Source organism: Artemia franciscana, chromosome 1, assembly GCF_032884065.1.
Source record: "Artemia franciscana chromosome 1, ASM3288406v1, whole genome shotgun sequence".
NCBI classification, from domain to species: domain Eukaryota; kingdom Metazoa; phylum Arthropoda; class Branchiopoda; order Anostraca; family Artemiidae; genus Artemia; species Artemia franciscana.
This window is the reverse complement of record NC_088863.1, coordinates 68,515,394-68,541,051: the sequence shown is the minus strand read 5'-3', so window position 1 is coordinate 68,541,051 and position 25,658 is coordinate 68,515,394. Positions and strand designations below refer to the sequence as shown.

At 35.1% G+C, this 25,658-nt stretch overlaps 1 protein-coding gene across 1 annotated transcript in view; it reads right to left on the bottom strand.

Moving 5' to 3' along the window:
• The window catches only part of LOC136033263 (chaoptin-like), a 167,918-nt gene that overhangs the window by 15,108 nt on the left and 127,152 nt on the right, over positions 1-25,658 (bottom strand). The window contains exons 9-11 of the mRNA XM_065714019.1: positions 7,932-8,057; positions 4,488-4,598; positions 1,262-1,497 (exon numbers count right to left, since the gene is read on the bottom strand). Coding sequence (XP_065570091.1) covers positions 1,262-1,497; positions 4,488-4,598; positions 7,932-8,057 — 473 coding nt within the window. The remainder of the gene's footprint in view (positions 1-1,261; positions 1,498-4,487; positions 4,599-7,931; positions 8,058-25,658) is intronic.

The window sequence follows — 25,658 nt, the reverse complement described above, 5'->3', positions numbered from 1 at the left end:
TTATAACAAACATTGGGACAATAAATTTTTAGAGGAGCCCCTTTTTCAATTGATTCTACTGCTTGCCTTAGAGCCAGTCAATCTATTTTATGCTAGAATTTTTACAATCAGTAAAAGCTTGAACCTCCTGCACAAAATTTAGCTTTATTTTAATATCTTCAAAATTATTGCATAGCCCCTATAAAGCCCTGTTTGTCTCATAGCTCTTTACATGAAGAGGGCGTGGTACGTGACATTAACACTTGAACATCCGCACCGATGGATAATTACTTCTGATTGATGCAACTAAATGATTCTGCCCCATCATTATTCTTGTGAGATAATTGATAAGAATTATCTCCAAAGTGGTTTTTAAAGCGGGCATCAGACATGAAATATATGCTTTATTATACTTCGTTCCCACTTATTTGGATTACTTTTCTGATCGTGCTTTTGAGAAGAAGGTAGGAAACAGCTTTTGCCAATTTTTTCCGAAGCAAAAATGTTTCAAATTGGGTCCATTGGCACGATAATGTTCAATATATTGTTCATTTTGAATATACGGACAAAAATATTGGCCTTTATTAAAAAAATTGAATGTACGAAAAAATGAACACAATCTTTAAGATCTTGGATTATTCTTACCAGTAACAATACTCGTACCACTTTACAGCCCCCTTAAGATCTGAGCCACCTGAGGCCCACGCATGCTCTGCTACAAAGCCCAATCTATTAAAGGCCCCATTTTCACCCAAACTTGACGTGCTGCACAACTCATCTCAAGCCTATTATCTCCCACTCGTCAATACGCACATAAAAACACAGAAATTCCAGAAAATATCCCGTAATAGAAATTCAGTGTAACACTGTGTGTTTTGCTTGGCTATGATTTTTTTAGTGGTGCTATTCCTTACGGTTACTCAGCAGTGTTGTTTGTAGTCTAAGCTTTGATCAAGTAAGCTCATAAAAGGTGCATCCTGGCACCGCTATAAGGTCACACCAAAAGGGTTTCCTTCGAAGAATAGGGTTAGAAGAAGCAGCTTCTAGAAAGCCAAGACACAAAACTGTCTAAAAACACCGGAGCAGCTCCAACCTTTTATGCACAGCCTATTATTGTCACTATCTCCATTGGTTAATAGTCATAAGAAACAAGTGTAGATTGCTAGAATAACTTGTGAAACATGTTTATCCTTAGACTGTTTTCAACTCATAACATTTCGTGCTTCGTTTGATAGGCTTATGCAGACATAATCTACAAGAATAAAAGAAAAAATTGACATACCCTATTGCGCAATCACAATTCCATTCATTGCCAGATATTTCCAATTCAAGAAGGAATGTACTGTACGGAGATCCTGGATATAAAGTTGTATATGGTTCTGCCATCTGTTTTAAATTATTCCCAGTAACGTCTAATTTTAACCATTTGGTGGCTCCCATGTCTTTAAAGACACTTCTTTCAATATTTTGAAGGCTTGTGTTGGTGATGTGTAATTGCAAACACCGTGATGATAAATCCTGAAAGCGTAGGATAAAATTATGCTTTGAAAAAAAAATAAAACGGGTAAATCAAAATTTTATTTTTATTATTTTAAAATAAAAATCGTTTTTTTAAAAATAGTGTTTCAAAGAAATATTTGGTATAAGCAAGGCTTCTGAATCATAATTCTCTTTCGAAATTGTCAAGGTGCCAATTCCCCTTTTAGGGAACGTGAGGAATTATCAATCAGGGGATGGATGTGCCTGCTCTTGTATATTATTACTATGTATTGCGTATAGATATACGACTCTTAGTTGTCTTTTACATTCTAATTTTCCTATTTAGGTTAGACCCATGTCAAATGTCCTACAAAATTACCAGAATTTCCTTATATTTTAGTCGTTTATTTATTTCTAGTTTTCGGCTAGTTATCTCCCACCCTGTATATTCTTCCCATATTGTTCAATTTTTTAGTTTTCTTGAAAAATTCACAGGAAAACACAATTTCAGATTTGATTTTCAATGATAATTTATTTTACGTATTTATGTTTTTCAAGTTATTCACTATCCTCCCCCTCCCTTATATTCATTAAGCGTAATCGAACATTTTTATGGTAACGAATTGTAAATAAGGAGTGACTCGGCTCAGTAGTAACCGAAACTCTAGAAAAAAGAATTTTGATATCAGTAAATGCATCAAAAGAATCCGCATATCATGCTGATTCGAAATACATAAAATTCATGAAGTTCATTGTAACCCAACAAAATTTAAGACCCTAAGAAATCGGCCTGATTTTTCAAATAGTGGTAAACACCACCTAAAAGTCCCCTAAGAAACCATCAGATTTAACAGATCAGGCAACTCTTTTGCAGAATTTTCAACCACCTATATATTTTGCTTTTTTGTTTTTGTCCTGGGGTGATCGTATCGAAATAATGATCCTGGAAGATAGGGAAAGGGTGCATCCGGATGGAAATTTTAAAGTATAGTGCCCTTTCTAAGTAACCAAAAAGATTGTAGGGCAACTAGCCCCCCTCGACGACCCCTTTTCCCTGAAGTTATCTGATCAAAATTTTGAGATAGTCACGTTGTTCAGCATAGTTGAAATATCCAATAGCTATGTCTGATACTTATGTATTATAGCAAACCCACTCAAGTTCAACCCACTCAAATTAATTTATACTTGTGTTTACAATTACTCTATATTTTATCTAAATAAACGTTTTTTAGCGGTCCTTGTCATTAAAAGGTGTTTATTCCCGTTAGGATAAGACCCAGGTAGGGCGTGGTTTTGAATTTTATTTTCAATAGAAATCTCCTGTTAGTTGCTTCTGTATTTATAGTATCCTGATAATTGCCCCTCCCGCAGCCCAAAGAGAACGTTTTTGCACTCGACTTTCAAGGATTTTTTAGTTGTTTGTATAGTTACAGTTTCTGGCTAATTTTCGCCGGATGAATCCCTCCCTAGAAGGATTACGCCTTGGAACATACTCCCTGCGTATAAAGTTTTCCTCATTTGATAAAATTATCGGTTCAATTACAATTCCGTCTCTTGTACTCTTTTTCCTTCTGGCAAGGTGTAATGTATTCGTACAGACAAACCTACTCATTTGAAAACGTCGAATTCTTAAATTTGACATTAGATAAAAATAAAATTCTTGATTGATCTTCGTAACTAAATTTCCTGGAGAGGTCGCTGATTGAAGCTTTGTCATTTGACCGATTTACCGACATGAGAGAGATTGAAAATCGAGCAATAAGTTTTAGGTACCACATATTTTTAAGCTGAATTTAAGGTTGTGGGGAGATGCCACTGCTACACAGTAAATTTAAAAAGTTCAGGGTATCAGTTATAGTAGTATATGCCCCTGTTGAACCAACTGACGGAGATACTAGTGACTCAGATGAATTATACTTAAAGTTACAGGAGCAAATAGACAGGATTATGTAGAAATATGATGTTTTTACTAGGAAATTTTAACGCCCAGGTCGGTAGAAATAGGGATAGATGGTATCCTAGCCTAGGTAAATTTGGTGAAGGAAATGAAAACAGTGATGGCTATAGACCTTTGCAATTTTGTAGGTATAACAACCTAGTTATAACCAATGCGGTGTTTGGTCACAAAATGGCCGATAAGTTGACACGGTATTCACGTGATGGTAAGACAGCAAACCTTATTGATTATGTTATTGTAAACTGAAGACTAGCAGGATCAATACAAGATACTAGGGTGTATAAGATTGCTGTTATCGATGTTAAAAGTAAAGAACACCATCTAGTAGTGTCTAAGGTTAATTTAAAGCCGATGTTTTGGAAGGGTAACTACCTCCCGGAGAGTTATGATTTTGGTAGATTTCAGGATGAAAATTTGAGAAAAACCTTCCAGGAACAGTTGAATATTAAACTTGAGATTTTAAAATTTGACAATGTGGAAGATGGATGGAATAATCTTAGAAAAACAATTTGTGAAGTTGCTGATGGTGTCTTAAGAAAGAGTACTAAGACTGCACCTAGGAATATTAGTGAAAAAGCTTTATGTTTAATAGAGAGTAGAAGGGGTTTGTTTAGTGAGCAAGAATTAGCGACATTACCAAAAGATCTGTCTCCAAACAGACAAATCTGTTTTGGAGACACATCTGTCTCCAAACAGGAAACTCTCCTTCCTAGCCTCCTCTTGATAAACTATCCCCGGCTGCTTTACAGGAAAACAGCCGTCCTTAGATCATAGAGCCATTTTTTAAGTGGAAGAATATTATTTTAAATATTTCTAAACGGGGAAGAAGTGGAAGACTGGAAATAAAAATATTTTCACAAAGAGACGGTCATATTCTTCCAAATGTTACTATAGTCTACCCTTAGTTATTACTGATTTTATGGGGGTATGGGCCGCAGGCTAAGGCTCAGTCTTACCTCCCATCTGCATGCCAACCTGGGTACAGTTAAGTCAATGATAGACGCTATTATATAATGTAATTTAACTTCACGTGTTTTTTTTTGTTTTTTTTTTAACAGGTGAAAGAGCATACCTTGAATGGAGATTTGCCAAAGGACTTCAAACTCTTCCCAGTAATGGTGATGTTTCCTAGTTTTTGTGGTAGTACTCCATGAAGCTGCTTATCAAGAATTGAATCCTCAACCTGAAAAGTAAGATAAAAATGATTATCACACTTAAAGAGAAGGTGATAGCAATTACCAACACACCTCAAAAATATATTGAAGTGTCACTTCTCCCAATTCTATATAGAAAAATAATTTTGGGAAATTTTTAAGACACCTTGGAGGATGAAGTCTTGGATGGAGTCGTTCAAAGTCAGACCTGAGAAAAAAGAATGAAGATAAAGATTTTTTTTTTTGGGGGGGGGGGTTCATTTTTAAGTATCTCACTCTTCTTAGTAAGATGAAGCCCAAATATTATTTGAAATAGAGTAAAAAAGGTAAACACTTGAAACAGGAGAGTATATTGGTGTACTGAGGGTCTTGATATATTTCGATAGTATTAAAATTCAAAAATAGACTTGAAAACAAGAATTACATCATAGAAGGTGATTAAATAGTTTTGATGGGGGTATGTTAATATATTTAGGTATTATCAATATTTAAAATTATACTTAAATTAAAATATTGAATCATAGAAGTTGATTAAAGGGACTTGGAGGGACTGGCTAAGTATGTTTGTGCTCCAAGGTGGAGAAGCTATCATATCTGAAATTTGGATTAAAAAGAAAGGAGAAAATTTACAAGGGCAGATGTAGAGGGTTAGGATGGATTGGATATATTGTTGCTAGTGCCTTTTGCTAATATGAGTTGTTGTTATTGCCTTAGATTACACTTGATGATAATTTTAAGGGTCACAGGAAGGCTTAAAGAGTTTGGAGAAAACATATGTGATTCACATACTTTCTGACCTGTTCAGTTATAAGAGAACGAAATCAATCTTAATTTATATATTTTAGTGAATGAAGTTCACGGTCCGTCAAAGGGAATAAAAAAGGTTCTAAGAAAGGATTTACATGAAAAAACGTTTCTGAAACAAGATTAAACTTTAAACGGGTTCAAATTTTGTCCTAGATGACCTTCACACCTATCTAAATTGCATAATTTAGAAGTGGAATTCCCTAGATAGCTAAGAAAGTCATAAGGGTATCCTCAGCTATTGAATTTGGGCCACTAAAAGCAGAAAGATAGGATCACAAATAGGAGAATATTGAAAAAATTAATGGATAATGTCAAAGAGAGAATGAAAAATATGGGAATTAACTCATCTAGCACGTTGAGTTTTTTACGTGCTTTTTTTCCGAAATATCCTTCGTCTGGCATTGAATGCAAAAGCTTAATCTTAGGAAATATAGCTAGCAATAAAAGGATATATCCTTTTTGTGTACGGAACTAAAACAGAGGCATTTATGCCAGGAGTATGGAAAACGGAGTATGGGGAGTATGGAAAACGGAGTATGGAAACGGAGGAGTATGGAACTTGCAAACACTCTTACAAACAAACGGAAGATTAAATAAACACAGGAATAGCATAAATTTTGGTAGGAATGATGCCCACACCTATATATCATTAAATAATGATTAATTGGAATATCCTAGATTATATTATATATAATAGTTTATATAGATTATATAGAAAATTATATAGAAGAAAATTGTAGGGATTGCGGCACCTATGGAGACAGCGCCAGGAATGGGGAAAAGATCTTATCATGAATTTAGAATCCCATATGAACTGCTAGTAATCTTACTACTAATATGATTACATTAGGTTCTTTGGAGGGCGATCGGAAGAGGATCAGACAGCGTTTTTATCCGGTTAGACCTATCCCATCAGTGCAGCTCATGACACAAAAATGCTATCACGGGGTTTAAAGCTCTGGATCCAGCCTAACCAGCGTGAGATCGGTTTCAGACAAAGCATTTGAGAAACTTTAAGCGTTTATCATCAGATTTTTCTAAAGTTGATTGCTGAACTGTATAGATGGCAGGGATCTGATATTTAAGAGACTGCATGAATGCATCACTTTCCTAAGCAGGGTCCAGGACGTAAGTTTCGTAGTGGGGGGAAACCCCGGCAAAACTACTTTGACTGTAGAAATCATATTATATTTAATACATTATAGAATTTAATAGAAACTTAATGCACTTGGTGACAACTAAGAAAAAAATCTCTTCGGGAAGAGAGAGAGGTTAGAGGAAGAGGAGAGGAAAGATGAAGAGGCAGAGGGGGATACGCACATCATTCATCACATATTTAATTTTCTTTGGATCATGCGAAGAAAATTTAGTACACAGGCAACGGTTAATTTTATTGATTACAGATTTTTCATTGAATGCTGTAGCTCGAAGACCCAGTAAAAGGTCCAAATAGTAAATAGTTTTCTTTCTACTAGGAAAGCAATCATTAAATTCAGAAATCAGATGAAATAGTTCTCCAACTTATTTAATTGCTGGTTAGTTTTGTTTTGAGTGAATACATTTTTTCTTTTATTTCTCAGTTGATCACTGGTATCCATCGACGGTACTTCTAATTTTTTGATTTTATTCACATCGCTGATATTGGCAAAAGACTACCTTTATGCTTGTTAGATATTTGGTTTCAATTCTTATAATTTTTGGCTTTGATTGAATTTTATTTATCTTTTAAGATTTTTTTTTAAAATTAAGTTTTCGTATTTGTTTTGTTGGTTTTTTCTTCGGTATTTTCCTTGATTATACTATTTTGTTCGCGCTGAAGAAGAGAGACGATTGTCCTCTCGAAATATTTGCTTCGTGTGTTTTTTCAGTATTCTCGTTTGGCCTTAAAAATTCATTTTTGATCGTTTTATTTCTTTATTTTATGGCAGGCCAATATGGTTTAAGAATTTATCTTACCTCCCTTGATCTAAGCAAAGTGATAACTTAGGATGGAAGCCAATAGAGAAATGTATAAAATACGATACCAAACCATAAACGTGCATTTTGTCTACTTCGGAGCGCAGAAGGAGCAGGAGGATCATTGTGTAGTCTAGACAATCAATGATTCTCACATTGTCTTATATTAATTTTAGAAGCCAAGTCATAAGGTCCTAGACAAAAGCTCAATTCACACTAAGTCATTCGATTCCACTAACTGTATCTGTTATGTGAAAGAGTGACTTAATTGACTTATATCTTGTTTCTGGGTGCTTAAACTGTATACCAGGCTGTTTAAATAGAATACTTATGCCAAAAAGCTCACAAACTGAAAAAGGACGGGCATCCTAAATTAGGCTTAGATAAGGCTATAAAGAAAGTGAATATCTATGGGATACTTTCAGGGTGTTCAAGTAAACCTTACTCTATGTTCGTACACAACAAGAATGTTAGCTAGAATTTCAGCTTCTGGGAGGACAACACTTTTAAAGCTTTTAGTAAGTGTGGATCATTCCCAAATCATAATAATGCAGCTTTTTTTTAACTCAAGATGGGAAATATTATAAAATTTAACTTACGTCAATATATAAGCTTCTTAAAGCAGAGTTGTGTCTCACTAATGAAGCAATGCTAAAGCCCCGAACATCTTTGTAGATGCTGCCACGGAAAATTCTTAGAGATGACAAAGGAGCAAGTGCCCCATACTGAAATTAAAATAATCAATGAAAAGACACTCAAATTAAAACCACCCTACTTTTAAACAAATTAATAAATGATTGGGCAAAGTAAATTTGTATAAATTACCATGACTTGAGTAACTTGAGACTAAAATAAAACTTATCATCTTAGCCAAAAGATAAAAAAAGATTAAAATAAAATGAGCACAAATTTCAAAAATAAAAGTATTTTAGATTAAAAAAACAAAACAAACAATAACAAAATTTCCATATCACCCACAATTAGGGGTATGTATGAACAAAAATTCCTTTTTTGAATTAATGTGGAAATAGAGCTAATTAATAAATTAATTTTACCACTTTCACACTAACTGATTTTTCCCAGTCTATAATGCTTTCTGGTAAGCCATAGTCAAACTTAGACTTTAAAAGTGGGTAGTGTGCAAGCTCTCCTCAAATTTCATTTCTTTCTCTCAGTTTTCAGTAGTCAAAAAGTTCGTGGTTAAGAACTATAAGTATGGGGTGGCCTGGGCTAATACTAAATAAAAGTCTTAAAAAACAAAATACACAACATTTGTAAAGTTCGGATTTACCCATAACAAGCTACTAGCCTGGTAAAAATTTGCCTACTCTAGAATAAAAGGAAAACACTCTCAATAGGGCAAGTAATAAAAGTCACACATTAAAATTCAGCACGTAAGTAAATCCTGTTCTTTAAGCTCCAATGTTAAAAAATGTGGAGTTTAATATTTTTTCAAGAACTCCTATTTTGGAAGAGAGTTTATTTATTTACTTATTTTTCAGAGTTCCTCGTAACGGATCAAGCGTTTTGGAGAATCAGAAGTAGGTTCCTATGAACGAAAATTGGTATTTGTGATGACCTTTCTATGAAGCCAAATATAATGCGCGCAGCAGTGTCACTAACTGCCATTTCCTTATAATAGACATTTATTTTGAATATTTCTTTATATATTTAACTTAAGACTTTATAAAATTATAAATATTGATGCATAATTTCAGATTTACTAGCCCGGGGGAAGGCTTCCGGGTCATTTCGTAGGGGGGGATGCTTTTGATGCCTCAAAAAGTAAATTTTTATGTCGATAACCCTTTCTTTATTATTTAGATAACTATAAAAAAGTGCTTGGAGTGAGATTAAGGAATGTGTTCATAAAATTCCTTCATTTTAGCCATGTCTGAATACGGATGCTGGAGAATTATAGCTCCCCTCTTACTACAGGGACATTTTGTTTGTGCAGCATAAAAGATTGCCTTCAAAAATTTACCAACCCAAAACGGAAAGACGTAAGAGGATTATGAGTGCGACATTTAAGTTTCACATGGAAGTAGGGGCAAGTGCTACCGCGACTACTTATTTTTTAACAAAATTTTTAAGAGAAATAAATGCCAGTTTCCTCTTTGTGTGTATATTTTGATGTTTTGTTGCTTAAGGTGGGCTGAGAGACTTCAGGAAAAGATAGAAGTAGGGTTGGAAAGAGGGGTGGAGTCAGGTTTTGAAATTCATTTATAATCTTCACATATTTCACTGAATATTTTTTATCTGCTTCCGTAATATGGATACTAAGGGGTCATAGTACCCCTTATTTAAAAAAAACAAAGACCACATTCACATGCTTACTTGCATTAAGGTAGGAAAAATTGAGAGGGGCTATACTGATCACCGCTAAGAATATTTCTTGGGGGTGTGGGTGAGCCTTTCATTGCTACCTTTCACCAAGATTTAAATGGTAGAATGTATTATTTTTCTATTTGTGTAAAATTTTTAATGTTTTCTTGTTTTCCAGGGGGTAATGGGGAGTGATGAGGAAGGGTGCTTTGCCTTCCTGTCAGTATCCGTGGGAAAACTCCTTGAAAAACATTTTTTCCTAGAACTTGCTTAGAAAACAGTGAATATGATGGCCATATAATTCCTTTTCGATATTTCAATCCCCTACTAATAAATATATTAAGGAGTTCGTTAATTAGTTTTGTATTTCAGTTTCCCCTCCACTGCCTCCTCCCAATCCGAATTTGCAGAGATGTATTATTTCAGTAATAATTATCATTCGCAAAGTATTGCTACAAATATTAGAATTGAATGTCAAACACGTGGCTCTTAACAATTAAATGGATATCCAGATGATTGGATATCAAACATACAGATGGTGAAAAGTACAGTATGGGAACGGCGGGGGGCGAATTATTTATTATCGAGACGCTGATTTATTTTAGATGATTGTGCTTTGTTTTGATAAGAAAAAATACTAGATGGAAGATTGTTGCTTTACTTGAATCATTTCTATGTAAAACTTAAATTCTAGTTTAAAGAGCAGGATTTGAGAGCAGGAGATCCCTTTCTCCAGCCCTCTTGTCTTTACACGAAAGTTAGTCTTCTAGTCCCAATTTTCAAGAACGACTCCTCAAACACCCGGGCCGTTAAATTCAAGCGCAATGCAACTTTAGTGCAAAAAGCCTTAGCGTGTGTTAATATCCCTTTTCAGCATAATCTATTTAACAAACAGAGTGCATTGCTTATCACGCGGTAAGATTTATTTTATTAGGCTCACAAAATTATTTCACTATTTGTCTATCAATTTTCCCGAAGTGGAAAGTTTGAATGAGCAAACTTTCGAGTTAGGTTCAAGGAAAACATCTGTGAAAGAGAGAACCTTTTAGAACTTTAAAAACAGACGGAAGCTCCCTCAGAATGAGCTAGTAATAGTTGAAGACAGCCTGCTAATAAGGAAAGAACCTGTTGACGGAATTTAGCAGGCAGTGTGACTACTCTTATTTAACTTGAGACCATAATTATCAAACAGTTCGTGGTACCGAAATGTAGTAAGGAGCGACCCGGCTGAATAGTAACCAAAACTCTAAAAAATGGAATTTTGATACCAATAGTTACATTAAAAGAATCGCATTTTATTGCTGATTTTAAATATATAAATTTCATCAAGATTAGCTTTACCCATCAAAAGTTAAAAGCCTGAGAAAATTTGCCTCATTTTAGTAAATATGGAGAAACACCCCCTAAAAGGGGGACAATCTTAACAAAAAAATACACCATCAGATTCAGCGTATCAGAGAACCTTATTGTAGAAGTTTCAAGCTACTATCTACAAAAATGTGGAATTTTGCATTTTTTTTGCCAGAAGATAAATCACGGATGCGTGTTTATGTGTTTTTTGTCTTTTTTCCAGGGGTGAAATTATCGACTCAGTGGTCCTAGAATGTCGCAAAAGGGCTCATTCTAACAGAAATTAAAAGTTGTAGTGCCCTTTTTAAGTGACTAAAAAAATTGGAGGGCATCTAGGCCCCCTCCCAAGCTCATTTTTTCCCTGAAGTCACCGGATCAAAATTCTGAGATAGCCATTTTGTTTACCATAGTCGAAAAACCTAATAAATATGTCTTTGGGGACGACTTACTATCCCGCAGTCTCCGTAGGAGGGACTGAAAGTTACAAACTTTGACCTGTGTTTACAGGTCATAGTAATGGTTACTGGGAAGGGTACAGACGTTTTCAGGCGGATTTTTTTTTTTGTTTTTTTTGGGGGGGCAGTTAAGGGAGGGGTTACATGGGAGGATCTTTTCATGGAGGAAGAACTTCTCATGGGGAAGAGACTTTCAATGAAGGGGTGCAGGATTTTCTAGCGTTATTTAAAAAAAACAATAAAAAATAAATACGAAAAGTTTTTTCTAGTGAAAATGAGGAGCAGCATTAAAACATAAATCGAAAAGAAATTATTACGCATATGAGGGGTTTACCTCCTCGTAATACCTCGCTCTTTACGCTAAAGTATTTTTAGTAATTTCAACTATTTATTCTACGGCCTTTGTGGTTCAGGGGTCATTCTTAAGGAATTGGGACAAAATTTAAGCTTTAGTTAAAGAGCGAGGTATCGATAGGGTCGAACCCCCTCATATACGCAGTAAAAACATACGAATATAGAAGTTAGCTACGTAAGTTAATTCGTATGTTACGTATATTTTTTACTAATGAAAACTTTCGTAAAAAATTGAAAGTTCTAGTTGCCTTTTTAAGTAATCAAAACCTGGTGGGCAACTAGGCCTCCTCCCTCGCTCCTTCTTTCTCAAAATCTTCCGATTAAAGCTATGAGAAAGCCACTTAGCCAAAAGAAAAATAATATGCAAATTTCATTCTAATTATTTATGTGCAGAGAGCCAAGATCAAAACATGCATTAATTCAAACACGTCCAGAAATCAAATAAAAAAACAAGTTTTTTTAAATGAAAGTAAGGAGCAACATCTAAAGTTAAAACGAACAGAAATTTCTCCGTATATGAAAGGGGCTTTTCCTCCTCAACACCCCGCTCTTTACGCTGAAGTTTTTTACTGCTTTAAAAAGTAGAGTTAAGAGAAAGAGTCCGACTTTAGCGTAAAGAGCGAGGTGTTGAGGAGGAAAAACCCCTTTTATATACGGAGTAATTTCTGTTCGTTTTAAGTTTTAATGTCACTCCTTACTTTCATTTAAATTTTTTTTTATTTATTTAATTGACTTCAGAAGCAAAAACGAAATGTCAATGTTTGTTGCGCTCTATGTATTTAGCAGTAAGCTGACATTTGCGCGAAATGACATTTACGCGGATCGAGTAAATGTTAAAGACAAAATCCAGCAGGTAGGGCTGGCACTTTTACTTAATATGGGAACATAATCATTAATCCCACAGAAACTTTCCTGCTTGGCGTGCTCTGTGGATTTATCAATAAACTGAAATTTGCGCTTGAGTCGCCTACATTGATTACCAACGATCACAGCATCTCTAGTATTACCTGTTTTTCTGCTAAGATGATTTTTATTTTACACACAAAAGAAATACTTTTAATAAACATAGGTTGAATATCTGGATTAACTCCTGACAAATCACAATTCAGATCTAAAATAGGGAAACTAGACGCTTGTACTTATCAAAAACTTGGCTAGCTGAAGATATTAGCTCTGAAAAAATAGTTAGGCCAACTGTCCAAAATAAAATTCGTGCAAATATTTTTTTCTTAAATATAATTTTCATCAGTTTTCGAGATACTGGGGCTAGAAACCCCCAGTCTATGGTTTTTGGACATAAAAATTTCAATGATCCTTATTTCGATTCATCAACGTCTGCTGGGCTTTTCAAGCTCTTCTTGACATTAATGTAAATTTAATTTTGTCTCTACTACTTGAAATCTGAATAAAACTACATTTGTTTTTGGAAAACGTTTTTTTTTTTTTACTTAATCCTTTAGGAGAAGACAGTAATAGAGACTACAATTGTTTTCTTTTGAAAATAGATTTAAAATCTGTAGAAGTCTTGGTAGGAAAAACTACAGAATGATTTAGGATTTCTATTTTTTAGCTTTAGCCTCAGATTGGTTACAAGCAACCTCAAATATTCTTGAATATCAACCGTTGTTAAGCGTTTCATGCGTGTACGAGTTGATAAAACCATTCAGGGACCTTTGGGTTTTTAACTGGCAATCTGGGTTTTAACTGGGTTTTAAATGGGATAACATTAGGGAGTTTAGCTCTCAAGCTAAACTATGCTTAAGACAAAAACGAGGAAAGAGCTACATCAGAATAGTTTTAACGCTTTGAAACTTTTTAGATAGGAAATAAAATCAGTGATTTTTTTAGTTTGGAATTTTATCTTTTGCTGAAATGTGATGATGTCTGTATTGACCTTTATCTAAGGTATTTTCCAGTAAATTTGTTTATCAATGGGTGTAAAATTCAGTTAACAGTGGTTATGCTATCTTGATGGGCCAGTTTTTGTAGCTTTGGAAAGCTACAGAGCTACAAGAACCTTTTGGAAAGAGAGAAAAAGAGAGAGAATGAATAGAAAGCGAAAAAACAAAAAACGGCAAAGAAAAACGATGTAAGTCAAAGTCTTAAAAAGCAGAAGAAAACATTTTGCCCAAGATTTCCTTTCCCCTGTTTTCTAGACATGACATAGGGTGGGACAAGATGGCTTGAAATTCAGTTTTGAGAACGATGGGGGACGGCTATATAATTATTTTCTGTGATTCACAAAACCTTTTTTTGTACAGTAAGCTCATATACTGATATTACTACTGCTACTAACAACTCACCGCAGAACTAAGCCCTCTGAGGCCAAAGCTGCAGGCGCTCCTCCTCCATCCTAAACTATTCATGGCCTCCTTCTTTACAACCTCAGGGAAAGTTCTTATTTTCTTTAATTTTTTTTTATAGCATTCTCCCACACCGACCGCGGACGAGCTGTTTTCCGTTTAGTCTTAGACGGTTGGCCGAACACGACAATCTTCGGCAATATGTCAGTCTTCATCCAAAGAACAGGCTCTAGTAATCTCAAACTTTCTCTTATTATAGCCCTAGAAAGCGAGATTGAACCGCACTCTTCGTACAGCCTACTGTTTGAAATACGGTTTGTCAGCCTGGTACCCATAACAATCCGTAGGGAATTTCTCTAAAAACATTAAGTAAATTCTGGTCCATTTTTCGGAGTGCCCCTGCTTCAGAACTATATTTGACCACTGTCATCATTATAGCTTCTAATATTCCAGCTGTGGTTCGCAGACTTATTTTGTCATTACTTTTATCAACTGTGAAAAACACCCTGAGCCTTGGCTATTCTACTTTTAACATCTTCCCTGCCCACATCGTCTCTACTAATAATGCTACCAAGGTAAGTGGAGCTGCCCACTTGATCAATATTTTTATTACTCAACATCACCTATTCATTTTTACTTATTCCTAGCCCTAGCGATTTAGTCTTCTTAAGATTAATTTTCAAACCTATTCTAGCAAACTGAACTCGTAAGACCTCTAAAAATTCATTAATTTTGCTTATACTTTCATCTAGAATGCTTAAATCATCAGCATATTCAAAGTCCAGGAAAATTTTTCTTCCCCATTTGATTCCGTGTTCTCCCACTGCCTTTCCTGTGCTTCTTAAGGCGAGGTCCACCAAATGTCTATATAAAGGGAGATAGAACAAAACCCTGCTGCTCATTTAATAGGAAACCAGCTGTTAACCTCATTTAATACCTTAAACGCAGCAATATCATTTTTATACATAGCACTAATCACTTTTATGTATTTTTCTGGTATATAATACAAGGATAAGACCTTCTCTAAAACTCATCTTTCAGAAGAATCGAGCCCTTGCTCATAATCTATAAAGCAGAGGACTAAGGGTGTTTGATAACTCCGGTACTTCTCAATTATTAACTTAGGAGTGAAAATTTGTCTAAAACGTAATTTGCTGCCCACGGAGACCAGGCTAATGCCTTTATAATTACCGTACTCATTCTTATCATCTTTCTTAAACAGTTGTTTAATTAGGGTTTTCCTGAAATTGCTAAGTACTTTCCCTTTTTAAAAAATCATATTTAGAAAATTCAGTAGTTTATTTCTAACCTCAGAGCCATCATGTTTAAGAAAAGTTTTACCACACTGTCAGCAGCTGGGGCCTTTTTATTTTTTAATCCTTTTAGTGTTGTTACTAGTTATTCTTAACAAAAAAAAATTCCCTCACATCTAACGTATCACAAACTTTTTTCACTTTCCTGTATCTTTTCCTGCAATTCAATCCCCATTTAGCATATTCTCAAAATATTCTAGCCATCTCTCTTTAAGTTAACGGATTGACTGTTCCCTTTCAATTTATAAACATGCCGTACAATATTTTACTATTATGTCGTCTAGCTGCATTTCTCCAGAGCCTCGGTAATTTTATCCATGGTCTCCACTTCCCACCTCCTTAGTTCATATTTCAATACCTCCTCCACTTTCTTTATATCGCTTTTTATTTTCATATGATCTATCACTCAGATAATTCTTGTACAAGCCCCTTCTCCTCTCTATTGGACATAAAGCATTTTCAACAATATTCCAAGCTGCGTTCTTAACCTTCCCTAAGACACTATCAGTAACTTCACAAATTATTTTCCTAAAAGCTCATACTGGGCTTCTAACATGCTCACGGCTAAGCAGTGAGGTAAATCAAAAGACAGTTTGTGATGCCCGGTTTTCGAAAGTACCCATCTAAAATATCCCAGGAACAGCTTGGTGTGTAAAACTGGAATTTCCAGAAAGAGTTGGGGTCTGAATTGGACCGAGCATTTTTACTTGGGAAGGGGTGGGTAAAATCAAAAGATGCTATTTGCATCCATAATAATCTATATAGCATATCTACCATGTCTTGGTAATGGCTTGGGAAAGAAAGATTTGAATAGAATGCCGTTCAAATTTTCAGGTACTATTGGGGAAAGAATAATGGGTGGTTGGGTCAACGAAACTCTAAATTTTATGTTGGAGTAGGGAAAGGGGTTAAACAATTTTTTTCTCGGATTCTTTATAATGTTTCTTGTTTCAATAACTATTCGTGTGAAAATACCTTACCAGAGGTTTTGATTATAAGGTTAAAGCTTTCAGGGAGGGTTAAGTGGGATTAGGGGACATCGAATTATGACTTGGACCAGATGGTATGCGCAAATAAAAAGGAACTCTGCGTATCTAGGTTATAAAAGTTCAAGACCCAAAAATATCTCGGGAATGGCTCAGGGAACGGCGTTTAAACTTTCATATAAACTATGAAAAGGAAAGGTGAGAGGAACAAGGCGACTTCCAGTTTATTGTTGCATAGAAGGGTTGAATTATGCTTTGTCTTCGAGCAATATAAATGTTTTAGTACTGTGTACTCCTATAGGCTTCAGAATACACTCAATGTTAAGTAGAGGCATAAATGAAAATATAATGTATATTACCAAGCTAGCAAAATAGTGTATATGCACTATGTTGATAATTGCTGGGGGCACGATACTTCCTATCTTTTGGAAGTGCAGGCTGAAACCTCGAACTTTTACTTACGGGGGAGGAGGATTGAAATTATTTTGTCTCAAATATACCTTAAAAGTTTTGGGAGTTTAAGCACCTATGGGAGCAGGATCGTTTCAAAATGAAGTAGGAATAAAAATCAAACGACACTACATTTACCAAAGTTTGCATAAGAACAGACCTTAAGAAAGGTCTGTGATATTGAGTTGAGGTTTTTAGGTAGAATTAGAAGGTCAAACAAAACTCTAATTTCGACTTGGTGGAGGGGTAAGAGATAAATCTAAAGACACCGCGCGCATCCATTCCATCCAATAGCTCACCTTCTATCAGGGCCGTATCTAGAATTTTTTCAGAGGGGAGGGAGAGGGTCACAACCAAATTTTTTGTGGGGAACATCTTACAAAAAACAAACTTCAAAGCGTATCAAAAATTTATTTATATTATTTTTTTAAAATGTCGGAGAAAAGAAGAATGGTTAGACCCCAAAGAGGGGGGAGGGCAAATCCCCTAACACCCCCTCTGGATACGGCCTTGCCTTCAGTATATCAGGGACAGCTAGGCTATCCAGTTCAAACTTTCTGGTGATGAAGAAGGAGCCAGCGACTTTAAAATTTGGGGCTGAAGGCCGACCGTTATTTTCGTCTCCAATCAATCTAAACCTCAATCTAGCTTAACATGTAGCGAGTGTCGGGGAAAGGAGAGAGGAAAAGTTGATTTCAAATCTTGAATTGAGGGAATGGGGATAAGGAGAATGGTCCAAGGATTTTCTTTACAATCTGTTTAAAACACTTGGTATTATAAATTGGACTAAATCTAAATTTGACCAAACTCTATTACCACTGGAGTAGTGATATAGAACGAAAGAATCCATGTGCACTTAAGTTACCAAAATAATGTATTTACTGTATTTTAAAATCAGCTTGGGGGATAATTTTACGATTTCAGGTGGGTATTAGGGGGCTAGCTTGACTCTACTAGCTTGACACTAGATTGGGACCAGGGAGAAAGGTAAGCTGAAGTAAAATCTGCATCCAGATTTAATATCTTAATTAAATTTAATATCTGCATTAAATTTTCGCTACATTGGTCTGTGACACTAGTAAATGGACCAAAATTTGTTTTGTATGATTTTGCATCTTACAAGGCATATAAACAAGATATAGGTCTGAATGAAAGCCAGAGCTATTTGAAACAATTGCTCTTTGAATTGTAGAACTCCAAAATGGGCTCAAATTTGTTTCCTCCCCAACTGACAAACAATTTATTGTGCATTTATACTGGACAATACGAAACCAACAGTAAAACAATATATTTAAAAAAAAACAGGTGGTATTGATTCGTTAAACCCTATAGTGTACCGAATATTTTTGTTCTCCGAAGGGTTTGGAACTTTTGCGGTAAGAATACTATATGAAAGGACATTAACAGTTAAAAATTTTGAAAGAAAAATATGCCTATATCGATCCTTAGCAAGTAAACTCAAACTTTATTTCCACTGATCTACTTTAAAACTGCAGACTCTCAAAAAGGTACAAATCTAGGAAATAAATCAAGTTGTATTGATATGTGATTTTCACATTATTTTCAAAACAATAAACCAATTATTTAGAAAACTACTTCGTTTGATATCAAATAACATCAAACCATAAAATCAAAAAATTCTTTAAATAAAAATGAAGCCTTAAATTCATTCATATCCGAAGATGTCTACAGAACTGAGATCATGATGGCTATATAATATATGAATTTTTTTATATTTTCAATTCATGTGGCAAATCATTCCCTTTCCATCTGGAAGTGTCCCCTTGACAATCTTTTCTGTGTAAAATACAAGACTACATTCACATGCTTACTGGTATTAAGGTAGGAAAAATGGAGATGGGGTATAATGAGCGCAACATACCTTCTATTCAGATGAAATTTCATTAATAATATTATCAAAGATTCATCAGATAAAGCTACTGTTGACTGGAAAGTTTAAATACTCATATTTTGTATAACATTTGAGTTACAGTAAAAATTATATAAAAATATTAACAAGTTAAATATAATTCAAATATTAAGCAATAACACAAATAAATCAAATAAAAGAGACAAAAAATATTTTTAATTTTTGAGAAAAAAATTTGCTTTTCATAGCGAAGTGAAGAGTTATATTTTATGGTAATGAGTCATGAGTAAAGTGTATCTCGTACTGATGGTAAAGAAAAAAACGATCTATGATAACACAAGACATGAAAAAATTAGCCTTTAATGGGGATTACAAAAATGTGCTTGAGCAATTCATCACACTTGAGGTTACTCATAAGAAATTATGTGCCGTAAGACGTTTTTCTGACTTTCAAAAAATGTTGCAGAACACCCGAAAAAGGTAAGTGATCTTGACAAAAATTATGCCGCAAAATATCCTAGAGAGACGAAAAATTTTGCACATTTTTCGAGAAGAGTAATTTTAAAACCATGATCGATCCTATAAATCAGATGAAGGCTCATTCAAACAGAAACTAGACCTACGTTGCCTGAGCAACGTGAAGTGTTGCGGCAACCTTTGTCCGGCTTCACCGAATAAAGTGTTGCGAGAGCAACACTTTGGTTTTGTTTGCCTATTTAGTTGTCAGCCTATCAAAACTTTTACAACATTATGTTCAAAGAAGGACGCGATCAGTAATCACATGATCAAAGGCTATTCCTCAGCGTTGAAAAAACAACAATAACAAAAGAATATCGAAAGAAGGGACTAAATTGACTTTGCAGCCAATTGAACTTTATCCTTTTCAATCGTAGACATCGTGACGGATCAAGACTTGTAACAATATCTTATATAATCTAGTTGGTATTATAAAGCTATCCGTAACTTTTCAGGACCAAAATACCATAGATAACACTCTATTAATTATTAATTCCAAAAAATTCCAGTTCAAACTTTCGGGTGATTAAGAAAATTTGGGGCTGAAGGCCGACCGTTATTTTCGTCTCCAATCAATCTAAACGTCAATCTAGCTTAACATGTTGCGAGTGTCGGGGGAAGGAGAGAGGAAAAGTTGATCTCAGATCTTGAATTGAGGGAATGGGGAAAAGGAGAATTGTCTAAGGATTTTCTTTACAATCTGTTTAAAACTCTTGGTATTATAAATTGGACTAAATCGAAATTTGACAAACTCTATTACCACTGGAGTAGTGACATAGAACGAAATAATCCATGTGCACTTAAGTTACCAAAATAATGTATTTACTGTATTTTAAGATCAGCTTGGGGGATAATTTTTACGATTTCAGGGGGGTATTAGGGGGCTAGCTTGACTCTACTAGCTTGACACTAGATTGGGACCAGGAAGAAAGGTAAACTGAAGTAAAATCTGCATCCATATTATAAAAATTTAATATCTGCATTAAATTTTCGCTACATTGGTCTGTGACACTAGTAAATGGACCAAAATTTGTTTTGTATGATTTTGCATCTTACAAGGCATATAAACAAGATGTAGGTCTGAATGAAAGCCAGAGCTATTTGAAACAATTGCTCTTTGAATTGTAGAACCCTAAAATGGGCTCAAATTTGTTTCCTCCCCAACTGACAAACAATTTATTGTGTATTTATACTGGACAATACGAAACCAAGAGTAAAACAATATTTAAAAAAAAAACAGGTGGTATTGATTCGTTATACCCTATAGTGTACCGAATATTTTTGTTCTCCGAAGGGTTTGGAACTTTTGCGGTAAGAATACTATATGAAAGGACATTAACAGTTAAAAATTTTGAAAGAAAAATATGCCTATATCGATCCTTAGCAAGTAAACTCAAACTTTATTTCCACTGATCTACTTTAAAACTGCAGACTCTCAAAAAGGTACAAATCTAGGAAATAAATCAAGTTGTATTGATATATGATTTTCACATTATTTTCAAAACAATAAACCAATTTTTTAGAAAACTACTTCGTTTGATATCAAATAACATCGAACCATAAAATCAAAAAATTCTTTAAATAAAAATGAAGCCTAAAATTCATTCATATCCGAAGATGTCTACAGATCTGAGATCATGATGGCTCCATCCCTATAATATATGAATTTTTGTATATTTTCAATTCATGCGGCAAATCCTTCCCTTTCCACCTGGAAGTGTCCCCTTGACAATCTTTTCTGTGTAAAATACAAGACTACATTCACATGCTTACTGGTATTAAGGTAGGAAAAATGGAGATGGGGTATAATGAGCGCCACATCCCTTCCATTCAGATGAAATTTTATTAATAATATTATTAAAGATTCATCAGATTAAGCTAATGTTGACTGGAAAGTTTAAATATTCATATTTTGTATAACATTTGAGTTACAGTAAAACTTATATAAAAAAATTAACAAGTAAAATATAATTCAAATATTAAGCAATAACACAAATAAATCAAATAAAAGAGACAAAAAATTTTTTAAATATTTGAGAAAAAAGATGCTTTTCATAGCAAAGTGAAGAGTTATATTAAAATGTCCGTGGTAATGAGTCATGAGTAAAGTGTATCTCGTACTGATGGTAAAAAAACGATCTATGATAACACAAGACATGAAAAAATTAGCCTTTAATGGGGATTACAAAAATGTGCTTGAGTAATTCATCACACTTGAGGTTACTCATAAGAAATTATGTGCCGGATCAAGACTTGTAACAATATCTTATATAATCTAGTTGGTATTATAAAGCTATCCGTAACTGTTCAGGACCAAAATACCATAGATGACAGTCTATTAATTATTACGAAACTGCCACGTTGTTTTACGTTATCGTTTGTACCTGTTTCGTAAACACATAATTCTAGGTTACAGTGAGTATGGGTGGGCTACACCAACTAGCAAAATTTATAAACCCCTCTTCACTAAAGATGATTGTAGCCTAACAGACGATTATTACTTACAAGTCCCCTACATGTCTTAGCAATGGAACCAACTCGGTCTTAGCATCAAATACACAGGAAACAAATAATAGGTACACCAAATGGCAAAATTTGCAAACCCCTCACTGCCGAAGATGGTTATGAGCTAATAGCTGACCTTTCCTTACAACTCCCTTACATGTCTCACAATTGGTATCGGCTTATTTTTGGTTTCAGTGTGTACCCTACAACTCAAGTTGTCAACCCCTTGGAAGTTTCAAACTAGTATATCTCATAAAGGAATTTTTGTACCAAAAAATGGATGAGATATACTTTAATCAGCTCATCAAGAGCTATCGATTGCCGTCAAAAAAAAATTCTATCTGTCTTAGTTCAAATTTGATTTTTTTTTGCCGTAGGCCAACTTTCTAACGTCACCACTTAGAAATGGGCAAAGGATAAGCTCCAATTTCTGTAGCAATGAGAGAACTTTTAAAGTTTAAGAGGCACATCTGATAACATTTCTCCACCTCAATCCCAAGTCCGAAAAAACAAATGATAAACCCAGCCAAAATCACGGCAGCACTTTCGGACCTGTGGGAAAATGCTGTTTTTCTGCTTCTGTAAATTTTTCTTTTTATCACTCAAAGAAGATATATTGGCTGTGGGGCCGGGTAACTGCCACATATATTTAACACTTATAGATTTTAGTCCATCTTCAATTTGAAACTGATGCCTGCCTGCTTGCCTGCTAGAACGGAGCTTTCCACTCGAAAGCAGAAACATGGTTCGATGAAACAAAAGTTTGGCTGCACAATTTCAGATACTCCTCTCTGACATAGGCTACATAGCTCCACTTCACTTCGCACACCATAGGCTCTGGCTCGTGGACAAGCAAAAACCATCCTTTTTGGCCCCAGGCAAGAGATCTGCGGAGCTTTCCTAAATTCAATGCCATATTCATCAATCCGGCCTGAGGTCCACACTTTCCGTAAAAACCGCACAGGTTAGACCCTTACCAGTTTCCAGGAATAAGCCAACATCGGCAGCACTGGAAAAACAAAAAAAAAAACAAAAAAAAAACGGGACAAAACTAAAGTGTTGCTCAGCAACACAGTTAAAGCTTCATGTGCTCTGTTCTTGTGGCAGAAAAGGTTGAACCTCGGAAGAGTGGCCTTTAATGCCATGTCGTGGGGAAAAAGCTACTATTTTGCCCCATAGAAGCAAAAAGTTGTTGATGAAAATTTTGAGATATCCAATCAATTTAAAGTTATTGAAAACAGGATTTTCTAAAATTTAGTGTATATTCAGTTTCCCAGTTTCAGATGGAGTTATGCTGTGTGGCAGCGCATTCACTTTTAAAGATGCGCGTAGTCAATTCAAAATGCACACATTAACTTTAAAATTTCATTTTTGAGCTTTGACAACAATATGAAGAGCAATCTATGAAGAGTGCATCAGGTAATACACAGGGAATCTTGTGAATCTTTGCCAATATTAGGAGGAAGAGGAGTGTACATGAACCACAAAAAATGTATTTTACGCCCATAGCTTTCCATGAACCTCGCGATAAAAATAGAAGGATTTTTTTGGAGAGGGAGGGGGAGGGTGAATGGAAATTGAAATTGGTTTCTATTATTTCTTCATTTTGAGGAATTCTTGCAATAAGCCTATAGTATGAGTACTGCGGGGCCATAGATCCCCTATTGTTCCAGGAAATATCTCCTAAGAGATTACATTCTTACAAAGAAAAGCAAGGCTGGTTTTGTTGTTTATCAATGTTGTTTAAGCTTCTCCGTGCCTCCTTTCTAAATTGGATTGAAATGCATCTGTTGAAATGCACCCGAATAGACCAGTCAAAACTTTTTCTCGTTGATTTGCTTTCAGTTACCCCCTGCCTCTTTTAGTGTATTGTGCAACTAAAAAACTCGCTTATTAGTCAATTAGTAAATCATTTTGATTTTTTGACAGTTCTATTTTTATATCTTATTTGTCTTTGAACCTTTTATTGAGTTATTCGTACTAACAAAAAATCCTAAGGGAAAACCATTCATTTTCCTGTTTTAGGGAGGAATTGATGTAAAAGTTTCCTTTATCCTTCCCTAAGTTAATGGAAGCGTAAGTACATTTGAAATAAATGAACCAACTGAAGTGTATGAAAAATACTAAGTTTTGGCTTAATCGACAGATAGATAAATGAAGTGGAAAAATCAGTCATTCATTTAAATAAGTCAACGTCCTTTCATGGACTGCTAGCCAAGGGGTTAGGCACTAAGTAATTCATATTTACCTGAGGATCGAGCGTGTTGGTTATAGGAAATGAGCACTTCGATGTCACATTAAGAAGTTCATTTTAATATTGCTTTTTGTTTTTCTGTGAAAAACTGTTTTTCAGGTTAAATAACATCTCTCAGTTTTAATGAACATAGCTCTGTTATTGGCTAATTGCTGATATTTTTGCTATTTCAGAACTAAATTGTTAGAATAAGACAAGTTTTGTACCTATCCAGTGAAGACTTTTTCGGCCATTTTGGGTGTCATGAATTGATGCTACACAATTTTTTTTTGTCAAAATATTGTCTTTGACTTTATTAGGCTCATATAACCTGGTGTACATGCAAAGTAAGTTGCAAGCTGATTAAAGAAGGAACAAATTTGGGCCTATTTTGACATTAAGAACCAATATAAATGTCCCTTAAGTGAATTAGAGATACCGAATTTTTACGTTCAATTTCAGGCATCATACCAATACAGCCAAACTTAAAAATGCATAGTCTTCTTTGAAGTCTATCACTTTCTATTTGGATGTCCTGTAATCTCCAAGCCTAATAGTTACAAAGGAAATAGGGACAACATACCCCCCACAGACCCTGGGGCAAGAGGAGTGAATATTACCAATCGGCATTTGTTTAAGCATATGCTGCATAATAAAGAACGGTAGCTTGTGAAGTATATAATGGACGGGTAAGGGTATAAATATTAATTTTTAGGGAATGTTGAGAGACACTATGTGTATCAACGTTGTTAAAAAGGTGTATCTATGAAACCTCAAGAGTAGTAAGTAAGTAAGTAAGTAAGACGGCGCTAGACCCTTAAGGTCCAAACCAGCGGTGCTGATCTCCGTTTCATGGCCCTTCAGCCAGGGAGTGCAATGAGGGGTCGGAGGCCAAACATCCTGTGTTTTTCACACACCCTTCCTGCTTACCTTCCCCAGATTTCTCCAGGTACCCATTTAGAGCTGGGTCGACTCTGGCTGAGCTTACAGAGTCATGCCACTGACCCCCGTCCAAAACTAAATAACTGGTCACAACTGGGATTGAACCCGTGCCCCTTGGACAAAGAATTCCCACGCCAGAACACGTGCCTGGCGTGGCACGTAACTTTTTCGAATTATCCAAAAAGTTACGGATAGCTTTATAATACGAACTAGATTATATACGATATTGTTCCAAGTCTTGATCCGTCACGATGTCTACGACTGAAAAGGATAAAGTTCAATTGACTGCAAAGTCAATTTAGTCAATTTAGTCAATTTATTATTGTTGTTTTTTCAACGCTGAGGAATAGCCTTTGATCATGTGATTATTGATTTCGTCCTTCTTTGAACATAATGTTTTAAAAGTTTCGATAGGCTGACAACTTCAGCGTTTAACCGATAGCAAAGAAACAAAACCAAAGTGTTGGTCTCGCAACACTTTATTCGACGAAGCCGGATAAAGGTTGCCGCAACACTTCACGTTGCTCAGGCAACGTAGGTCTAGTTTCTGTTAGAATGAGCCTTCATCTGATATATAGGATCGATCATGGTTTTGAAATTACTCTTCTCGAATAAAGTGACAGATTTTTCATCTCTCTAGGGTATTTCGCGGCATAATTTTTGTCAAGATCACTTACCTTTTTGGGGTGTTCTGCCACATTTTTTGAAAGTCAGGGAAACGTCT